General features: G+C 43.8%; 3 protein-coding genes and 1 pseudogene across 3 annotated transcripts; 2 read left to right on the forward strand and 2 right to left on the reverse strand.

The window, feature by feature from the left end:
* The first annotated feature begins 331 nt into the window (after positions 1-331).
* LOC128760338 (placenta-specific gene 8 protein-like) lies at positions 332-7227 on the forward strand (annotated as a pseudogene).
* Positions 7228-10305: 3078 nt separating this feature from the next.
* Positions 10306-12292, forward strand: LOC128752491 (cornifelin homolog B-like). Its single transcript, XM_053853755.1, has 4 exons — positions 10306-10370; positions 11096-11188; positions 11267-11451; positions 11720-12292. The coding sequence occupies exons 2-4, from the start codon at positions 11122-11124 to the stop codon at positions 11930-11932; spliced, it is 465 nt and encodes a 154-aa protein (XP_053709730.1). The 5' UTR covers positions 10306-10370; positions 11096-11121; the 3' UTR covers positions 11933-12292.
* A 268-nt stretch (positions 12293-12560) lies between these two features.
* Positions 12561-17113, reverse strand: ttc4 (tetratricopeptide repeat domain 4). The gene is made up of 10 exons (XM_053853754.1): positions 16779-17113; positions 16564-16681; positions 15815-15976; positions 15662-15739; positions 15302-15426; positions 15145-15231; positions 14195-14427; positions 13988-14072; positions 13792-13874; positions 12561-12778 (listed from the first exon to the last, which is right to left on the reverse strand). The coding sequence occupies exons 1-10, from the start codon at positions 16884-16886 to the stop codon at positions 12685-12687; spliced, it is 1173 nt and encodes a 390-aa protein (XP_053709729.1). The 5' UTR covers positions 16887-17113; the 3' UTR covers positions 12561-12684.
* Positions 17114-17475: 362 nt separating this feature from the next.
* Positions 17476-20183, reverse strand: pars2 (prolyl-tRNA synthetase 2, mitochondrial). Its single transcript, XM_053853753.1, has 4 exons — positions 20036-20183; positions 19125-19454; positions 18810-19055; positions 17476-18698 (listed from the first exon to the last, which is right to left on the reverse strand). The coding sequence occupies exons 2-4, from the start codon at positions 19446-19448 to the stop codon at positions 17817-17819; spliced, it is 1452 nt and encodes a 483-aa protein (XP_053709728.1). The 5' UTR covers positions 19449-19454; positions 20036-20183; the 3' UTR covers positions 17476-17816.
* Positions 20184-20433: the final 250 nt, after the last annotated feature.

Here is a 20433-nt window from a genome sequence, read left to right on the forward strand (position 1 = left end):
ACGGTGGAAAGCAATGACACTCGCACACTGTTGCTCTAAAAGACTCACCAATTAACCCCTGCTGTAAGTGGGAGGAAGCCCATGCAAGCGCAGTAATGCACTGTACGATTGTCAGCGTGGAACTCCAACACTAAAAAATGTGTTCCTTGTTTTTGATAGATTCTTCAAGACTGTGTCTTGAAGAACACAGAACACGTTTCTGGGTGCAGTTTGCATGTTGCCTGCGTGGGTTTCCTCCCACAGTCCAAAGACATGCTCACTAGGTTAGTTGGACCCTGTAAAATTGTGTGACTGGTGTGATGATGGTACATCAACCTGTCCAGGGTGTATTCCCGCCTCTCGCTCAATGACCGCTGGGATAGACTCCAGTACTCCCCGCAACCCTGAACAGGGCGGCGGTTCACTGAAAATATATGTATGTATGTTTTTGCTCATCTGTGTTTTTTCTTGATTCATAGTGAATAGTCAAATACTTGTGCTTTATTCTAACAATCTTCATTTATTGTATTGATGTAAGTTTAATGGTACATTTAATACTGGAATTATATTTTGCATTCCACAACCACTTATTCCAGAGAGTTTAAAAAAGTGGAACTATGTTACATATCTCTATTTCTCAGATATACACAGGCCTTCTTTAGCCAGAAGTTAGTGAAAGCAGTAGTAGAGTCAAAATACAGTATTATGTTTCACCATGTCTATGTCCATTGAAACTCATTTTGGTAGATTTATCTGAAGTGTATTCTCAGCCCGCCACACCCACGTGGCCCAGCATGCGGAAATTACCTCGATTCTCCAATTCCTGTCACCCTCCACTTTTACTGCGCAGAAGCTGTTAAACCTGATTTTGCTTTCTTCCCGTCCACAGTGCAGCTATGTAAAACTGGTGGTTTGTCGACTTCATCTGCCACTCACTTGTGGCTGTGCCGCATTGTTTCTGTTATACATCACACATGAAACACTGCAGCTCACGTCCTCTCACGGCTCTTGGAGACGAAGGACTTGGACTTGATCAGGTGAGTTCACGACACATCCAAAGTCTAGCATATTTGCTTCTGTTTGAGAGGGAGTGTGAATGATTTTTCTGTGCACCTATATAGCCTATAGTTATATAGTTCTTTTTTGTCTGTGCATGCAAACCTGGTGCTGCCTGGCCAGACCCAGTACAGAAGCATCTCTGAGGCTGAATAATACATGTCTGCGCGGAAAAAAATAAATTCTTGTTGTTATTCTTGTCTACAAATGCCACCATTTTCATGTTGGAGGTGGTTCAAATTTATTTAACCACTATATAGACACTGAAGCAATATTTCTTGATTTTAGAGAAGAATTCCAGAGGCTTTATACATCAAGACTGAAAATAGATATTTTATCAGGGCACTATGCAGCTTGGATCAGGGATTTTTTTTAACTTCAATATTAGTGAAACTTCACATTAACATTTAAATTTTTCAACTTTTAATAAATGTCCTCAAATTAAGTTATACTTCTTTCATAGAACTTCTTCTATTTTTTCAGTTTATACTGTATAGTGACCTGAGTTTCAGGCCATATCAACCTGTCCCAGACTAAATCTGGAAACAGGTCAAAGCGGCAGGTCCATCAGTCCTTCGGACCACAGTGGAATGCTTTACGTGTTTTTCTTTATGGCAACATGGAGAAAAATCGTGAATCCTGTCTGTTAGAATATTATTTTCAATGTGTACTTTTAATCTCTTGCAATGAGGCACTAATACCAGACTTTATTTTATTCACAATGTTGCGCTACTCAAGTTTCTTTTTTAATTGCAAAGGAAAAAAATTGTTATACATTTTGTTTCATTATGATAAGTCATTTTAATCCGTCATAATTTGGACTATAACCTCCAGTATGTAGAGTGAATTCCATTTCAAAAAGCAGAGGAATTCAAGCAGTAGATTGCTGGTGATGGAAGAAGAGGAAGACAACCAGTGAGGCTCATGGGCGCGGTGAAGGATGTAGATCGGTTCAGATGGCAGCAGCTGAAATGCAGACAGAAGCAAAGACTTTCCCCGGGACACCATTGAATTTCCACTTGTTCATCTCAAATATCTAAATCAAGGTTCTTTGCTTCCCTGCCGAGCAAGAAATGGCTGACTGGAGCTCCAGCCTCTACCACTGCCATAAGGACTGTAAATCATGTAAGTAGATGTCACACTGCAGGAGATGCAGGAGCCCATCAGCTCTGATACTGACTTTTTTCCAGGTTGGCTCATGATTTGTTGCCCCTGCTGTTCTGCCTTGTGGTTCACAAAGAAATACGGGAAGAACCCAGGAATTTTGCTGTTTGACTTCTGCAGCTTGGGCTTTCTCAACTATTTGGCTTTGCCCCTCTGTATGGCCCCTGCATCTTTGGCTTTGAGGATTGACATGCGACAGAAGTATGGCCTCGAGGTGAGCATCGTGTTTGTGAGATGGATGTGTGACTTTTCCTGAGAGCAACACTATAGGGGTACCGTTATATGAGGGGACGCAGGGTTCCCAGCCATTGCTTGTAGAGGCAACACCCGTGATCCGTGTCACTCCTCCTTCTTCCACAAGCCAGCTGGCTGAGGAGGAGTGCTCTCACCACACTGTCATGTGGTCTGGTAGCTCACAAACATCTCCAATTGACACAGTACTTGTGAGAGGTTCTCGACACGCCATCACATCCATGGTGATGGCACCAACAACCTTGGAGGAGCAATACTGAGCAGCTGCGTCATATCCATTCGTAGTCCGGTAAAAAAAACAGAGCTGTCCCTTCTTTGTTGTTCTGAAAAATGTTGCACATGGAGCTTTCATAGAACCTCTAATCCCAGATGAGGGAACACAGCGTCTGAACTGTGAATGTTACCCCCTGGCAGGGCTCCATCGCCAAAGACCTCGCCACCACCTGCCTCTGCCTGTGTTGCTCTTGGTGCCAGATGGCTCGCGAAGTTGAACACCAAAAAAACAAGCCACCAGTGGTCAACGTGCAGCCCAGTTCAAACCCTGACCCCTATGAGCACCAAACTGGGATCACCATGGCAACGTACTGAAGACCATGATCTGACCTCTATCGACTTTCTGGGCTTACTTGGAGAAAAATGAAGTTATTTCTGACTGATATTTCTCTGGAGTCCTTTTGCTGCTATCTCATCACACTGTCCTGAATATCATTCGCCCAGTCAACACACTGTATGTTTATGTTGATTCTGCTAAACTGACATTAAATTTGATGTGAACGGCATTCCTTATCTTGATTCCAGTATACATGAGTGCAAGCAGGTTGATGAACGATGATGAACATTTTTTAAATATGAATATCAATCACAACAGACCGTGGAGTTGTTGTGCACTGAGGAAGAATTTATATTGCCAACGCCTAAGTGAACGGGAAGGATGGCTCCTCAGGAACCAGACAACTCAATAGAAGGATCAAAGCCTGCCTCCGTGTCCAACACAGAAGGACGACACGCTTGTAGACAGACTCGAGTTCTATGGTTAGCATGTGCTTCCTGGGCATGCCAGGTTCTTCCTGCAGTCCAAAAGCATAAAGCTAAATTGCTTACAGAGTAAACCTGACCGGTTGTTCCTAAGCCCCGCCCCCTTTGACATCAACTTGATAGGAATGAATGTAAATCTGATATCCCTAATACACTTGAGCTTAAGTATACTCCAGACCATATACTAGTAGTTTACTGGAAACTATATGAATGTTATACTTCTTTGGACTAAATTGGATCATTTTCACTTCATTACACTATAATTCGTAGTATTCAGTGAGTCTAAATGAAGTACTACTACTATACTACCCCTGTACTGGGGTAGTATAGTAGTAGTACAACTGTACTGGGGTATACTTCTCTCCTGCATTTCAATTGTTCTATTTATATTTATAGTTCACATTATTTCCAGACAAAAATGCTGAAATTGTTATCCACAGGAGGAGCACATCTCCTGAGTATATACGACTGGCAATGAACTTATTGTCTCTGTTTTCTGCCTGGTGTTCACCATTTGCATGTTTGCTTCTGGCACGACTCAATAATATACTCCAAATCCCTAAGAAAAAAGTAGCATAGTTGAAGTCAATATTATTAAGTATACTGGAGTGAAGTTTACTTCAGTGATCTTCTTTATATTTCAAATGTAGTGTGTAATAAAACTACACGTATACTTCCTCAGGTTTAGTATAAAATGAATGTAATCTAAACTTATTAAGGATGGGGTTAATGTGAATTTTGTCATGACAAAAATGAAACTGTTAGTGAGTTTAAGGTTTTTGGAAATTCACACAACGAATGAATATGATCAGGTTTATAGAAAAAGGACAAGGGCTTCAGGGCTTCTTCTATCATTACGTTTAGATCTTCTGAGTGCAGTAAGCTCAAAAGAACGGTAGATGGCAGCTGCACCGTGGAGTAACACATTAAAGACGGTACTGTGCAAAAAACAGTTATTTTTTTCTCCAGAGTCACACAAAATGTATTAATTTCAGAAATGTATTAAGGTGTATTAGCACTGATGTATAATAAAGATGTTAATATGTGTGTATTAATTATTGAATTATGTACACAAACACACTAGAAGAAGAACCAAGGGCGCTGGCAACCCGGGACAGAAACACAGGCTTGCACAAATAAGAGGTTTGTTGTCACTTGGTACAGTGGTGTTCAACCACTCTTACTTTAGATCCTGGTCCATGAGACTGTGGGACAATTAATCATCTGAGAATCAAAACTACAACTCTACAGGTAATTGTGTTTTGAGTCCCTTGGAAACCAAAACGCATGTTCACTTGGAGTTTCCTTGGAGTACTGCTGGCTGAAGTCGCCCATGAAGAACGCGCTCTTCTGCATGTAGCACAAGCAACTTGATGATGTCCGTCACCGCATGATTCAGTTTTGTTTTTAGTCACAAACAGGTTTGTTGAAACAATTTAAATACTTCAGTAATTGCCATACACTGCATAATTGTAAAGCTTTGAAATGACAAACATTTACAGTTTTAATTTGAGGCTCTTTAACGCTTGTCTATACGTATGTGAGATTTGATAATTGAAGAAAAAAAAATGTGTTCCTTTGTTCAAAACGGACAAATATATTTCAATAAACTTTTGTAGCTTAGAAGAAAATTGAGATTTTGGTGGTGTTCTTTGTGTTTGGAAGTGCACACGCTCAAAAAGGTTTTGTGTTTGTGGGCTTGTGTTACTTATCCATTAGCACAGCTTCTGGGGAACCCCATTTCACAAAAGAAATGAAGCATCTTTGTCACTGCACCGGCCTCATGTGCCAAGCTATAACCAGTTTGGTACTGATGGGAAAATGCACTGTTTGGCGTGTTTCAGGTTTGGTTGCATTTCAGTTGTTTTGTCACTCCTTCGCACATCTTATGTTGATGCTCTATCGTGCAGTTGTTCTTACACCACTGAGTCCACAGATATCAGGTAAGCTGCACGTTCATTCATATTCAAGTTGGTGTCAGCACTGGGAAGTTGCATGTAACCTCAATGCTCTTTTAGTCGATAGTCTTATAATTTGTGCATCAAGATAAGAATTTATTATTTCAGAACTGCATCAAGGATCAAAACCTCATTCCCAGTCAATTCCAGAAAAACTTCTTTACCTCACAGTTAGAAGGGGTCTAGTTCAAACCAGCAACAGGCACCTTGAGTGTGTAGAGTGGGTCTCCCCAAAAAGCAGTTTCCTCCGGGCAGTGCATCATTATCATTATATTTCATCATGTTTCATACATCACGTTTCATTTATTGTTATTTATATACATCTTATTTCATGATTCACTTTTTCGGCTTTTACTCTTTCAATGGTTGTTTAAATATTTAGATATGATTTTTGTTTTGGCCTCCCATTTCAAATATGTTTTACCTCCGCTGAGGAGGCTATGTTTTCACCGCCGTTGGTTTGTCTGTGTTCAAAATGACCTGAAAACTTATGGAGGGATTTGGAGGTTGTGTTGGTTTGTCACCAGGAGATTGTGTTGGGGTGGATTGAAGCTGCTTGGCTGAGGTTTGCACTCCTTGAATGCTTCTCTAGGTTTTATAAAATTATTTTTAAATACGTTTCATCCTCCACACCAACGCTTGTGTTTCCAGGTGTATCCTGAATCCGAGGATCACAAATGGCATCACAACCGATGAAACTGAGAGACTGGCACACTGATCTCTGCGACTGTTGTGTGGACGTAGGCACTTGTAAGAAGATGTTTTGTTTTGTTTTCTGAATCACATTTATCAACTATATATTAAATAGTTTTGTTCATCCTCCTCCAGGCTGCTATGGCTTCTGGTGCTGCCCGTGTCTCGCCTGCACAGTGTCCAGTAAATTTGAATCCAACGGCTGCTTCCCACTATGTGACATGTTGTGCCCCATCATCTCGGCCTTGGGGGTCCCTCTCATCGTGCCGCCCGCCGGCTTGGCCATACGTGCAGTCATGCGATACAAATACGGCATCAAGGTATGACAACCACTTGTGTATCGTCTATGAGATTCAATCCTTTCAAACAAATGGTGCGAGAAGGGTGTGGCTGCAGACCTCACCTCTCAAGCCCCTCCCCCTCCTGAAGCATCTACCCTGCAGTGCACTACCACCTCTTTCAAGCCCCTTAGGCGCCCATCCTGACCGAAATGATCTCCTCGGGCACTTTGGAACGGAAATGGTCCTGAAGATAGACAGGCACTATTATTTTAAAATATAAATCCCAATTACATAAAGCATCATTCAAAACATGGTCCACAAAAAGGCACAATAAAGCTGTACTCCATTAAATATGAGAATATAAGAATAATATTACATTACTGTATATAGATGATATTTTCACATTTTTCCATAAATGACAGTGAACAAAAGAGACTTTGTTTCTTCACATGCTGCTGCTGCTGCGTTAATGGAACAGAAGACGGGCTGGTCTCTAGACTTACCCAAGTTTTCCATGACCCCAACCAGCCTGCTTCAAGTCTCTGTGATGTTAAATATCTTTTGGATGATCATAAAGTCATGAGTAGACGTCTACCTTCTCCGCAGGGCAACCTCTGCAACGATGCCATGTTGGCGTGCTTCTGTGTGATGTGCAACTGGTGCACCGGGAGCTGAAGATCATGGACAGAAATCGACCGGTGGTGGTCAACGTGACTAACGCCGTTGTGGTCCAACCAGTTCCAGCAGTGGTCCAACCGCAGCTGGGGATGCCATACATGACCAACCATCATGTAGCAGTGACACAATGATTTCACATGGCACCTGCTTTTCATCATGACTTTGGCGTTTAAAACAAATTTGGTATTGGTTTGGTATTTGGTTTCAAGTGTGTATGAGTGTGTATGTGTGCATCTTTAGGCGTGTGAGTGCATGTATTCTGAAGGGTAAAATTGTAAATAATAATAAATGTTATTATTAATAATGTTATTTATTATTTGTTTTGTGCCTTAGCACCTTGTGTGTACATGTATAAACATGGAGGGAGCCATGAATGTGGTGGCTGAATGTCTCAGTGAACGTAGGAGTGAAATCAAGATAATATCAGGTCAATGAAAGAAAAATGAGTTTCCAAGAGTGTTATAAAAGTGGAGCTACATGATGAGGGTTCCTCAGGCAGGCTGTTGCTGAGCTCATCGATTGTCGACCTAAGAGCTAAGATTTGGGGTGCCTGATTTGGGTGGTGTCCTAGTGGATTTTCAAGTGGAGCCATTGAAGCTAACTCTGGGTTGATGCATCTGGAGCCATTTCAAAGCCACCCTGTCGAGCCCTGAACCAGTGGGAGGCGGTAAAGATTTCTTAAGCCCTCTAGATGGCACTGTGCTTAGTGCCTTCGTTTGTGAAGCCTTTCAAAAGCTGTGAATGGCATCGTGACTGTGTGGCAGACGTTGAGAGGAGGTGGAGGAACTGCTCCGTCTAAACATTGAAATAGTTTCAGTTTGTTGACAAAGGAGCTGTGACTAAACGTGATTCCAGTAAAGACTTAATGACTTAATGAAGACATCTTCCAGGATATCAACACAGATCAAGGGAGTCTGCCAACCATGACTAATCTACAGTGACTTGTTTTGTGAGAAAGACATGCGTTCAAAGGGTGGCAACCCTCACGTTTGCTGCCCCAGTCTAACCTATGAGTCTGTCCAAGACCACAACAAGACTCACTTTGAAGCCCTCCATTACTCCTACAGCACACTTCATCACTGCCTCACTGGCATCATGTGTGTTCTTCACAACCCTCACATACTCCTCTGAGGTCCCTGACCATCTCATGCAACACCAGACTTCCACTCTAAGAACACAGTCGTAGGCATTTCAAGAGCCACATACAGTAGATCCTTCTGACCTCCTCTGCACTTCTCAGAGCAAACAATGGTCTATGGGACTTTGTATCAGACAAGCTCCTTTGCAGCACAGGGGCACTGCAGGCCATGGTCTCCACAACCCATCCTGCCTCCTGCAGAAGTTCTCTGATGACACCTGTGATCATCTGTCTCATTAAGGACTGAGAGGACAGAGAGTTCAGGGAGCTGATGCAGGACTGTATGGACTGGTGCCCGAGAATCCACCTCCAGATCAGGGCGGGTAAAACCAAGGAGCTGGTGGTGGATCTCTGCAGGCGCCAACACTCTCCACCTGCACCGGTGAACATCCTGGGTACTGATATGCAGAGGGTGGCATCATACAACTAGCTGGGTGTTCAGCTGAACGACAAACTGGACTGGACAAGCAGTTCCTGCTCTGGAGGCTGAGGACCTTCAATGACTCTGTCTATCAGCCATTTTTTACGGATTCACCTGCTGCTTGTTTACTTATTTTAAATATGCAATGTGGGTGTGACACAAACAAATGATATGTAATCTAATCTAAGCCAGGACCCAACCACTCCTTCCCACATGTTCGCAGTGTGACTCATCAACCCTGATGCCTCTGTAGTTGCTACACTTCTGAGAATCACTTTTGTTCTTGAAAATCCCGAATCCCCCCGAAAGTACTTCCGAACACTTTACCATTCTCATGAATACTTCCACACCTCCAGTCTGATGCTGTCTGGGCCAACTCCCACTCTTCACCCTCTTAAGAGCTGCCCTCACTTCCTTCCTCCATCCTCTACTCTCTCACTTTTATCTGTTCTCCTCTCCATCAGATCCCTTGAGTACTCCCTCCTGCACACTCTCGTCACTCCTCCGTGCTCTCTCTCTCTCTCTCACTGGCTCTCTCAGATACTGCACATCCTTCTCACCATCCTTACTATGTAGTCTCTTACACCAACCCCTCACTTGACTGGATGATGATGCTCCAATACTCCCATCTGCTCTCCTCATCTCTCAGTTTATCCCACAGCCATTTGTCTTTTTCCTTTTTCTACCACCAAGTCTCATTGGTACTTTGCTTTGGGAAACCTAGTTGCTGATCGCATGGTCGCTCCAGCCGTATGACATGATCACAATACCATCAGCAAAATATGGACTGTGTGTCCATGTCAGCAAACAAATCCATCCCACAAATTTGATGATGACAGTCATTGTGGGGTTGATCTCCCACAACAAGGAGGAGGTTAACAGAAAAGAAGTCTCCTGCCTGGAGAGATCGAAACGACTTCCTGTTGTGTTGCTTTTGGTGGTGGGCAGTAGTGGGTGCAAGTGCAAGTGTCCTCGTTTTACGTCTATCTCAACTCAAGTAACCAAACTTTGGCAAGTTGTGCTCCTTGTTAGGAGGATTTTTCTTTAATAAACAGCGGCTCTTTGCAAGTTGATACAGTTTTTGTTTATTTTGAAATTCACGCCACACCACGTAGGTTAAGGGCGCACCTTGGAAATTCTATCCTGTCCTTGCTGTCATCAGGCCAACCCTGAGAGGATGAGAAGAAGGTCCTTTCCTCGTGCCATCCACCGAGTAAACATACTATATCACTTACACCCATCCTCTTTACACACTTTCAAACTTGTAGACACATTTGGACTTCTACCATTTCATTTTTCATACTTTTTTCATTATAATTTTTTTGTTTAATACACACCATTTTATTCTATTTTCTGTGCTGCCCTGTATATTTAAAAAATGTCTGAGTGGAGCAGGGACATAGAGAACCAGGTATATTGTGTGTGTGTGACTAATAAACACCTTGACTTTTGACTTACAATAACACTAATTTGTGTTTCAAAGGTCCGAGGCAAGATGGGAATCTCATTTAAAAATATTTTTAACAGTATTTCTGTAACACAGTGAAGCGCCTTAGTTAATGTGCCTACCTCAAACCCTTCAGGTGCACGTCAGGTGACGTGTTGTTCTACGTTTTCAGGTTTGGTTGCATTTCAGCTGTGATGCCACTCCTTCACACATTTATACAGTCGCTTGTTCATGTGGGGTTTGTCAGCATCAAGTCCACAGGGATCAGGTGAGCTGCTGTTTCAATGATGTTATTGCAGATTGTGTTTCTTCACCATACTACATAGCAGCTCTGTTCAGGTACTGTGACCACGGTGCTAGTGGTTGTGTGGTAAGCTTTAATGTGCTCTTCACTCTTGTGTGCTACTTCAGGACCACAGGGTTTTGTTCAGATGTGACTAAGTTAAGTACCTAAGATTGACAGTTGAGAGGGAAAAGAATGAATAGTTTCTACTACAATTACTTTTAGAATACTGTAATGTCTTCCATGTTTACTTTCATTTTCTTTCACTTAGACAATCTATTTTAAGCATACACCACAAGGAAGTTCATCAGGCTACGCCCTCAGACAATTGGAACAATACGATAATAATAGCTCAAATCATCTGGGGAAATCAAGACACGTAATGGAATTCAGTGTTATATAAAAATATTTTTTTCAGAAACCAGAGAATTAATTTGAGGGATCAAACGACAAACACACAGCGCTCATATACCCAACGCTGACCTGATATGTGAAGACATTGATTTTTTGAATCCGGTCAGTCAGTTTTGGTTTGTCATGACTATATTCCATGATACATACAGTACATCCCGAGTGACCAGTGAACGGTCACGTACACAGCACGCACAACCACTGTAATGTACGGTCCTGAAACGGAGTGAATGAACTTCCACTGGCCCAGTATGTCGCTCAACGTCTTTTAACCTCAGTACTAACAATTGTGTTTGCAGGTGAAGTCTGCCCCTGAGCGTCAAAAATGGCACCACAAGCGCTGAGAAACTGGCACACTGATCTCTGCGACTGTTGTGTGGACATAGGCACTTGTAAGAAGATGTTTTGTTTTGTTTTCTGAATCACATTTATCAACTATATATTAAATAGTTTTGTTCATCCTCCTCCAGGCTGCTATGGCTTCTGGTGCTGCCCGTGTCTCGCCTGCACAGTGTCCAGTAAATTTGAATCCAACGCCTGCTTCCCAGTATGTGACATGTTGTGCCCCATCGTGTCCGCCATGGGGATCCCTCTCATCGTGCCTCCGGCCGGACTGTCCATACGTGCGGCCATGCGACACAAATACGGCATCAGGGTATGACATCTTTTACCTGTTGTGAACAGTGTAAAAATATAAATCCTCCACCACAACACATCTCCATCGTCCTTCGTACTCGCACTGAGTATGTGCTCATCTGTCACATCCATGAAACTCATTGGAGGATTTATGTCTCCCCTTTATTCTGGGATCTTCATCACCAACACGAAAACCAAAGCTCTGTCTTCATCATGGACAAACGGCAAAAAAGCTTGCAGTTTTTTAGAGTTGTCCCGACTGGATGCTCACAAGTCCTTCTCCGCAGGGCGACCTCTGCAACGACACCTTACTGGCGTGCTTCTGTGTGATCTGCAACTGGTGTCAGATGCACCGGGAGCTGAAGAACATTGAGAAAAATCGACCGGTGGTGGTCAACGTGATGACCAACACTGTGGTGCAGCAGCAGCCCCACATGATGATTCCAGTCCAGACAGTCCCAGCTGTGAGCCCGCAAAACATGGTGGTGATGACACAGTGAGTTAGCTCGAGGACTTGCACTTCCTACTTCATTGGGACTTCAATCAAGTTTGTGATCAATAGATTACCAAAGTCAAGCGTGTGAAAATGTTTGTCAGTGTGTGAGAACGACTTTACAAGCAGTGACGTGTGATTGTAGTTGCGTGTAATTGCACTGGCGAGGACTCTTCCCATTTAAAACCCATCCTGACCGCCGGGTGGAACCACAGCAGCAGTGTTGAACAGCACACCATCAAGCTCCTTCGAAAAAAAAAGCCTCTTTGTTTGACGTCACTCCCACACCTTCAGTGACAGAAGTTTGTGTACAAGTTAAGGTCTGTAGAAGTGTCTTAATAAATGTCCTCTTTGTGCAACATTAAAACGTGCTTCCAAAGAAAGTGAGGCATTGCGAGACATCATCAGTGCAAGACAAAACAGGACACCGCGGAGGCTGCTGTGACGTCTTCATGCCGAGCCACAGCTCCCTCCACATTTGCTCCATTACTTTCTCATACTTTCTGTCGTGCAAATTACTACCTGTTCTCCGTGGTCTCGGCGTCTTGACTTTCTCTCACAAGTTTGCTCGTCTGCTCGGCCCCTTCTGTTGCGGCTGGCTTCCTCTGCCACCCTCCCTCCCACTCTCACAGGCTCAGTGTTCCCTCTCTTGCGCTTGCCTTCCTCTCTGTCCTTCACTCGAGACCTTGTCTCGCTGAGTGTGTGCTTTGGGACTCAGCTGAGAATAACCACATGTTGATGAAGGATTAAAATTCTCTGTCACTTTATTTTCTTTCCTGTTAAAAACTTCCGGCTGAACGCCGAGCCGTCGACCAGAACGATGAAGCTCGGCGTCCCCGCCTTGATGAAGAACCTGTTGACACAAGGAGAAGGTGAAAAGTTACACTCGACCCCTCATGTTCATTCCACTGCCCTGGTTGATGACATAACATGTCAACAGCATTCCAGAGCAGGTCATCAGATGCGTCCCGTAAATACATGCCAGCGAGGGTGTGACCATGCGGTCAATGACTGAGACGAGACGAGAATTTGGCATCGACATGACACAACATGGAGCTGTACAGACTTTTCTATATAACTGAGTCACAAAACAATGCAGGAGCCAGTGTTTAATCCAAGCCTGAACCTCTTCTGACAAACAATGGCAGACATTTTTTAAGAAAACGGCCGCTGTTATTATCTGGGATAGAAGGTCAGGATAGAGAAACACTGTTGTCTCATAATCTACTTGAGCTTTGTACCTACACTGGTTGTAACCACAACATCCACGGTGAAAGAGACTAAATGAGATTACACCAATGAATGGCAAATTTAAGTTTAAAAAAAGTTACGTTAAAAAGACTGAAACATGAAAGAAAGTCCTGCCGCCCTGATGACTACGGGTACAGATGGAGTCAAATATTAAAATGCAATGAATGAATTTGAAACCAGTAATTAATAAGATGAATCATTGTAATTGAGTCCCACCACCCAAGTGAGGTTTCTGCAGGGATTTGGGGTGTAACACCCCGCAGCAATGGGCAACACAGGAAAGAAGCAGAGTAAAGCGGATGGCACAATAGATTTGATCTTGACTTCATAACAGTCACAAGCAGACGTGCGGACAGCTCACAGTCTTGCCCACAAGACGCATGAGTTCTCGCGCTATCTAATGCGTCTCCAGCATCATTCATCATCATTTCGTTGCGAGTGAGTCACAGACCAGCTCAGCATGAACATAACTCCCCAACACACGCACGAGGACTGAAGCCAACTAAAGATATGAATGGTAACAATAATGGCTTGAGATGAAACAATGATCCAAATAAAAAAGCAGTTCAGCTAGTCTCACAACCGTCGGCAAATAAAGAAGTGACACCCACATACCGTTTGTGCTGCAACACCTCCAAAAGTGTCGACTCTGGACAGACTCTGTGAAGCGTCTCTTTCTCCACGTCCTCAAAGAACAACTGAGGGACAAAGAAGCAACGGGCAATCATTTTTATCTGGCCACTACAGTACGCTGATGAAATCCCTAAATGACAATTGAAACAGATAAAATAAAATACAGTTGACATTGCACCTGAAGATGTTGTGGTCTGTATTTTCTGTCCACGTCCCACGGCGGAAGCTCCTCTCCAAACATGACAGCCAGGTGGTCGATGAAACTGAGAGAACAAACACAAAATGCATGGATGGAACAAAATTCAGACTGTAGAACAGTAGTTATTCTTCATTTGGGGAGATTTAAGAAAAACTGATGATATAGGCTTTGCTGGTCGTCACTCACCTGTTGTTCTCACAAAAGGCAGAGATGAAGTCGCTCTGTTGATGCTCCGGATACAGGAAGAACACCGGCCACTGGAGGGCGCCCTGCTGGTCCAGGTAGACCTGAGCCCCGGTGGCTTCTTTGCACCCGAGCCCGTCCACACTCAGCTCTGCGACAAACTCTGACGCTTCATTGTCACTGTCGGACTCGACCGGACGAGGTTTTGCCGAGTGAAGCAGCTTGATGCCTCGAGCCTGAAGAGTTTAGTTTCCATTAAATCTGGCCACACTAGTGAGGGTTCAGATGAGAATAATGGACAGGTGAAGAGGACTGGGTGGGTGGAAGAGGAGGAGACAACTGCATGGGACAGTCGTGGTCACTGTCATGACGTATGGTTTAGAGCAGGGATTCTTAACCATAGGGCCGAGGCCCATGATTGGGCTGCCAGCGCCTCCTAGAGTGCCACTCAAAGTCTTTTTGTTTTACACCTTTGGGCCATGAGGGCCACGAGACGCTCAGTTTTAATACATTAGCCACATATGGTGCAGTAGTGTGTCGCTGAATTGACTTGACAGCTGCAAATTTGTGATGGTTAACAACTGTGGAGGAGAAATGATAAAGAAAGTAAAAACTGTTGATGAAAGCACCTGTAGAAGCAGTTTTGAAAATTAATTATATACATTTTATGCACCTGATTCTGGTTGAACTTTTCGATGACAAATATCTTTGCGATGATCACATGGTTTCAAGTCATTTCACAAGGTTTTGCCTCATTTGTGTGTAAGTAGATCAAATGTGGTTATTGAACACAAATGAAATCAAGAGTAAACAGTCAGCTCTATAACCTGAATGGGCATGTGAGCAGGAGAGACGGTGTTCGACCAAGAATGTTGGCGATGAAAGGAAGACAAACAATGAAGTTCATGGATGTGTGAGGGACATGAAGAAGAATGACAAATTGACGTTTTTACCTTTATCGCCGCCAGGAGATGCTCTTTCTCATCATGCACCTTCTTCCCTTTGACTCGGGCTTTGCGGGCGTCTCTGTCCGCCACTCTCTACGACAACAAACACCAATTAAAAAGGAAGTTGTCAATGTAAATTCTCCTCTCTTGGGTGCTGACTGACCTTGTGTTTATCTGCTGCTGCTCTCAGCTCCTGCAGCTTCCTGTCGGTGGGATAGAGCTTCAGTCCCTCGTCACACCACTGGATAGCATCCACAAAGCTGCGTAGCTCGATACAACACTGTGCTCCTTAATATAGACATTGATAACAATATACATCATCATGGCTGCATCAGAGCTTGATAAATCTGGCTGCAATGACAATTCGCAGCAAATGGTCACAGGTGCAAATCCAGCCTCAGGAAGTTCTTTCTTCAAGATAGAAATACTTGCTGAATCGCAATAAAGTGATTCGAAGCTAAAACACCATTCAGTGTACCCATCTAGGTAGCTGCCAAAAGCGTGACACTAAATTTAAACAAACCTCGGATCAGAGCTTTCAGGTGATCCGGTTTGAGCTTCCTTGCAGCCGCGGCATCGTTGAATGCTGAGCGCATGTTCCCTGTACAACACAAAACCAGGTGTTTAGAAGGACGGTGCCCTTTGAGAGGTTCCCGGTCATACATGAGTGACTCACCGAGGTGGAAATGGGCAGCAGCTCTGTTGGTGAGAAGAACCGTGTTCAGCTCCAGGACCTGGCACTTCTTCTGCAGCCCTGCAGTGTAGGCCACTACCGCCTTTTTGTAGTCCTTCTCTTTGAAGAATGCATTCCCCTCATTTTTAAAGTTCTCGGCTTGTTCTGAGGAGCAGTCGAAAAAAAACACCCACTTCACCACATGTTCAAGTTGAATGTCATTCCACAAAAAAGAAAAGTGTAAATTGGACTACACCATGTGTCATTCATTCATTCATTCCTGTGCTTGTAGATTGGGACAGATATCAGATGGACATTGATTAAAAAATAAAAAAATATATAAAATGGATGAATTATAAGGGGAAGAGACAGATGGATGGATTATGGTGTAGGTGCAGGGAGATGAGGCAGGAGGAAGGTGAGGTGGAGGACAGGATAACTATGGTCAGAAGATATGGACACATTTTTAAGGAGGATGCTTGGCTAGAGAAAGAGTGGGTGGATGGATGGATGGATGGATGGATGGATGGATGGTGGAGGCAGAAAGGCATACAGTAGTGGGAGGAATGTAAGGTAGAAGTAAGAAGGAGGGGCTGGTTGGAGGAGATTTAGTGATCGAAGAAAGCGCAGTTAACGGGAGGGGGGCTGAAGGAGATGGACTGTGGACAGGTGATCAAACAGAGTGCGGATCGACTTGACAACATGAAGTGATTTCCTCAAATAACGTCAGACCACATCACCAAAGCATGTACCTTCAGGAGTGCAGTCTTCATCGTGCAGCATGGCCTGCAGACAAGCTAGCTCCGGATATTCTTTGGGATCGAAGTCGTCCGGAGCGTCTTTCATAAATATTGGTATTTTATCCAGCTCCTGCAAATAAAACACTGCTTGAAACCCTCGCTACTTAACGCCATTAACAGGGCAACCATCCAGAATAAAAAAAAATGTAGAAATGTGTTATACTTACCGCCTCCCAGTTGTCTTCGCTAAGTGCATTTTTATATTTCTCTTTCTTGAATTTGTCCATAAACGCGTCCATTCCGTCGTCGTCGTCGCTGTCGCACTGAGTCGCCATCTTTACTTAATCGTTGTTTGAGCAAATGTGATACTATGTCGACACTACACAATGATATCAATGCGAAATTTCAAAGCAGAATCCTGAAGATAAATAAACAAGCTGATCGGCGTGGTGACTTCACATGTACTCTGTGCGTCCCTGAAACACTCTCGTGCAGAATCACACAGACACAATAGTTCCGCCCTGAAGAAAGTCGATGAATTTGAAATAAAATCTAAAAAACAATATTTAACCTTCATCGTTATACTGGTAAACAGAGTTAGTTGTACACTGTACAGCACATCCTTTGTGAATGTTACTGAATGTTCGTCGACAGAACACTTTCATCCGTTCACTGCCCTCCAGTGGCTAATAACGGAGGGCTGTGAAACAACGTGATCGTCGAAAATAAAAGTGAGTTCAAAACAATGATGATCATGATCATATTCATTGGCCTTGAATAAGTTTATTGCAGCACCATGACACGGCATTAAATTTTACAAAATGCAATTTTTGTATTATTGTGTTGAAGGGATTTAATTAATTCATATGCATCCCATCGTAGAGTGGTGTCGTGTTCATGGAAAGTGATTGTGGTACATTTCCTTAGAACGTTAGAGCACCCTCCAAAAAGCTAAACCCGGTTTGGGTGAAATAAATATATCCCCATTAAACTTTAAGCATGTATGAACACTTGATACTTTGTCAAAACTCAAAAGTCAAAAGTGACCAACTTGTTTTACCGTATATTTTAAAAACAGATTATTAAAATGCATCCACTTATTGGTCAAATTTCATGTTCAAATTCAAGTTGCTTCCATTTGGTTGGTCTGGGTGAGGTTTTGATGGGGAATGAAAAAGTCAAAACAAGATGACCACAGGTTTTAATAAATTTTATGACATCATCATTTGACTCACATGTTTTTCTGGACCCACACAATCCCAAGTTCACACAGTTTCTACTCTCCCCAGAAGATCCAAGAGCCCATCGCGACTGAGGAAAACAGTTTCATTCTTCTGTTGACAGATGACCTCAAACATGGGCTTGTCGTCTAGGGCCCCCTGCCCCACTATGATCACGTATGGGTAGCCCAGTTTGCTAGCGTCTTTCAGTCTCTTACCAATTGTCATCTGTATGCGGTCATCGAAAACCACCTCACCTCTCAAGTGAGGGAGCATGTCTTCCAGAGTGTGGACCAGATCTTCAGCAACAACGATGGCTGCGTCCACCTTACTTCCTTTCTTTGGAGGCAGGATGCAGACCTGATACGGAGCCAGGAGACCAGGCCAGCGGATGCTATCCTCTGTAGACATCACCTCTATTGCTGCAGCCAGAATGCGGGTCACACCGAGTCCGAAGCAGCCCATCTCCGCTACACACGGCTTGTTGTGAGCATTGGTGAAGACAGCATTGAATATCTGAGAGTACTTTTTGCCGAGGTAAAAAGTGTGGCCCACTTCGATACCTTTGGACTCCACCAAAGTTCCGCTCTTACAGCTGGGACAGTGGATGCTCTCTGATGTCAGGGTCTCTACGTTAGCAGCGAAGGAGCAGCTGCCACAGACGAGGAGTCGATCCTCGCCCACGTCAGCTGGCAGCTGGAACTCGTGTGAAAGTGTCCCGCCGATGTTACCGGTGTCTGCCTGTACCTGAACGTAACGCAGGCCCAGCCGCGAGAAAACTGCGCCGTAAGCATCGCACACCGACTGGTACGTCTTGAAGGCAGCTTCCTCACTCTCGTCAAACGAGTACATGTCCTTCATGTAGAACTCTCTTCCCCGCAGAAGACCGAACCTTGGCTTTGGCTCATCCCTGAATTTGCGTGTCACCTGTTGTGAAGAAAAGATACAGCAACTAGTGAGGAAAAAAGCAGTGGTGACAGTAGCCGACATGTTAAATCACAACATAATACGAGTTGCCATGAGCGAACACCTCTTCACCTGGTAGAGCAGTAGGGGCAGCTGTCTGTAAGAGATGCTCGTCTGGTGAGCAACAAGCGTCGTCACCGCCTCCTCGTGTGTCGGACCCAAACAGTAGTCTAAACCATGTCTGTCTCTCAGGCGAAACAGCTCTTTTCCCATCAGGTCCCAGCGCTCACTGGTCTTCCAGAGATCTGCAGAACATAAACTTGGCATGTCCAGCTTCTGACCGCCGATCCCCTGCATCTCCTGATCGATCACTCTCACCTGGAACACAATGCGCTTCTTTAGATTCTTAAGACAAAGAAGAGGTGTAGTATTAAAAAAAAGTCTCACTAGCTTCTCCATGGAGCGGACGGTGGACGGGAGGTAGTAGTAGCACCCAGGGTTGGAGGGATGGATGAGCCCAGCCTGCAGCATCAGTCTCTGGCTCTTACAAGTGACTTCACCTTGAAACCGTGTTTCCTGACCCACATCTCGCAGGTTGGACGGCTGGTAGAGCCGTGACACCAGCAGAGACGGCTTGATGGGTCTGGCAGTGCAGGTGGAAGTACTGGTGGCATGTTCTGCAGACCCAAAGTGAGTCCTACAAGAGAGGAGGGATGTCCACCGGAGCCGGAGCAAGAGTTTATGACACCCCTGAGATAAAACAGGCTCCATGACGACCTGAGAAGGAGACAATCACAGCATTTTCACAAAAAAAGATCCCCCCATTCCTCTCCTTATCACAAGCATGAGTTGATGATGCTGGCGAATAGAAGCATGCCGATACATGCATATACTGTACTGTTGACACTTCTGTCACGTGACACCTTCGTGTTTGTTCAAGCGTTTGAGCATGAAAAATCTATTGGCTATTTAAGGCCATTCTAAAAGGAACAATGAACTAATTCGCTTACTTACATTGACATTTTATCAAGGTTCAAAAAGCATTCGGGAGAATTTATTCAAACCTTTTCAGTAACATGGAGCGAGCAAAACAAAAACAAAACACACAAAATGCTGGCTCTTTTGATTGACTGGGTGCACACGACATTTCAAGGTCATCACATTCGAGTGAAGACCATCTCGTGTTATCTATTCACCACAGAATATAAAAAACAAGTCTATCGGACCACTAAAAATAAACACATATAAGTGACACAGAAGGGCTCAGAGGAACAAGGTTCACTTCCGCAGCACACTGCTAAGTTAGCCGTCTCTGCTACCTCATGCCTTCTATTGCACGGGAACCGAACAAAACTTACTCAGACAGAAACGAAGCCCTGGTCGAAACAAAAGGGTGAAATGGCTCCAACACTTAGGCGCATGCAGCAAATTGAGTTTTTAAAATGCAAGAAAGTCCAAATGGTCCCATGTTGTCAAACTGGTGAGTCGCGTCATAGCTCAACACTGCAGACTGCAGGTCTGGAGTGGAATCACAGTTGAAGTGGACAACGACTCAGCGTGTTTATTATTTTGTTGTTTAAAACAGAAAGATAATGTTACGTCGATTTATACATAAAAAACACGGTTAATTAAAAATAATTTAATTACTACATGGTTCTAAACCAGACTCAATATCTTGAAATATCTACATTGAATTGTACTATACTGTGGCGTATTGGGGAAGCAGGAATTGAGGGGTTTTCCCAGCATGCTTTGC

The sequence above is a fragment of the Synchiropus splendidus genome, chromosome 1 (genome assembly GCF_027744825.2).
Source record: "Synchiropus splendidus isolate RoL2022-P1 chromosome 1, RoL_Sspl_1.0, whole genome shotgun sequence".
In the NCBI taxonomy this organism is placed as follows: domain Eukaryota; kingdom Metazoa; phylum Chordata; class Actinopteri; order Syngnathiformes; family Callionymidae; genus Synchiropus; species Synchiropus splendidus.

Bases quoted from the DNA above. Each gene is read 5' to 3' on its own strand.
- LOC128752491 (XM_053853755.1), top strand. From the start codon at position 11,122: ATGGCACCACAAGCGCTGAGAAACTGGCACACTGATCTCTGCGACTGT. The intron at 11,189-11,266 runs GTAAGAAGATGT...ATCCTCCTCCAG, and splicing joins TTGTGTGGACATAGGCACTT to GCTGCTATGGCTTCTGGTGC. The intron at 11,452-11,719 runs GTATGACATCTT...CCTTCTCCGCAG, and splicing joins GACACAAATACGGCATCAGG to GGCGACCTCTGCAACGACAC.
- ttc4 (XM_053853754.1), bottom strand. From the start codon at position 16,886: ATGGCGACTCAGTGCGACAGCGACGACGACGACGGAATGGACGCGTTT. The intron at 15,427-15,661 runs GTTTGTTTAAAT...GTCTATATTAAG, and splicing joins CCTGAAAGCTCTGATCCGAG to GAGCACAGTGTTGTATCGAG. The intron at 15,232-15,301 runs GTCAGTCAGCAC...TTGTTGTCGTAG, and splicing joins CAGCAGCAGATAAACACAAG to AGAGTGGCGGACAGAGACGC.
- pars2 (XM_053853753.1), bottom strand. From the start codon at position 19,448: ATGGAGCCTGTTTTATCTCAGGGGTGTCATAAACTCTTGCTCCGGCTC. The intron at 19,056-19,124 runs GTGAGACTTTTT...ATTGTGTTCCAG, and splicing joins TCCGCTCCATGGAGAAGCTA to GTGAGAGTGATCGATCAGGA. The intron at 18,699-18,809 runs GTGAAGAGGTGT...TCTTCACAACAG, and splicing joins TGCCCCTACTGCTCTACCAG to GTGACACGCAAATTCAGGGA.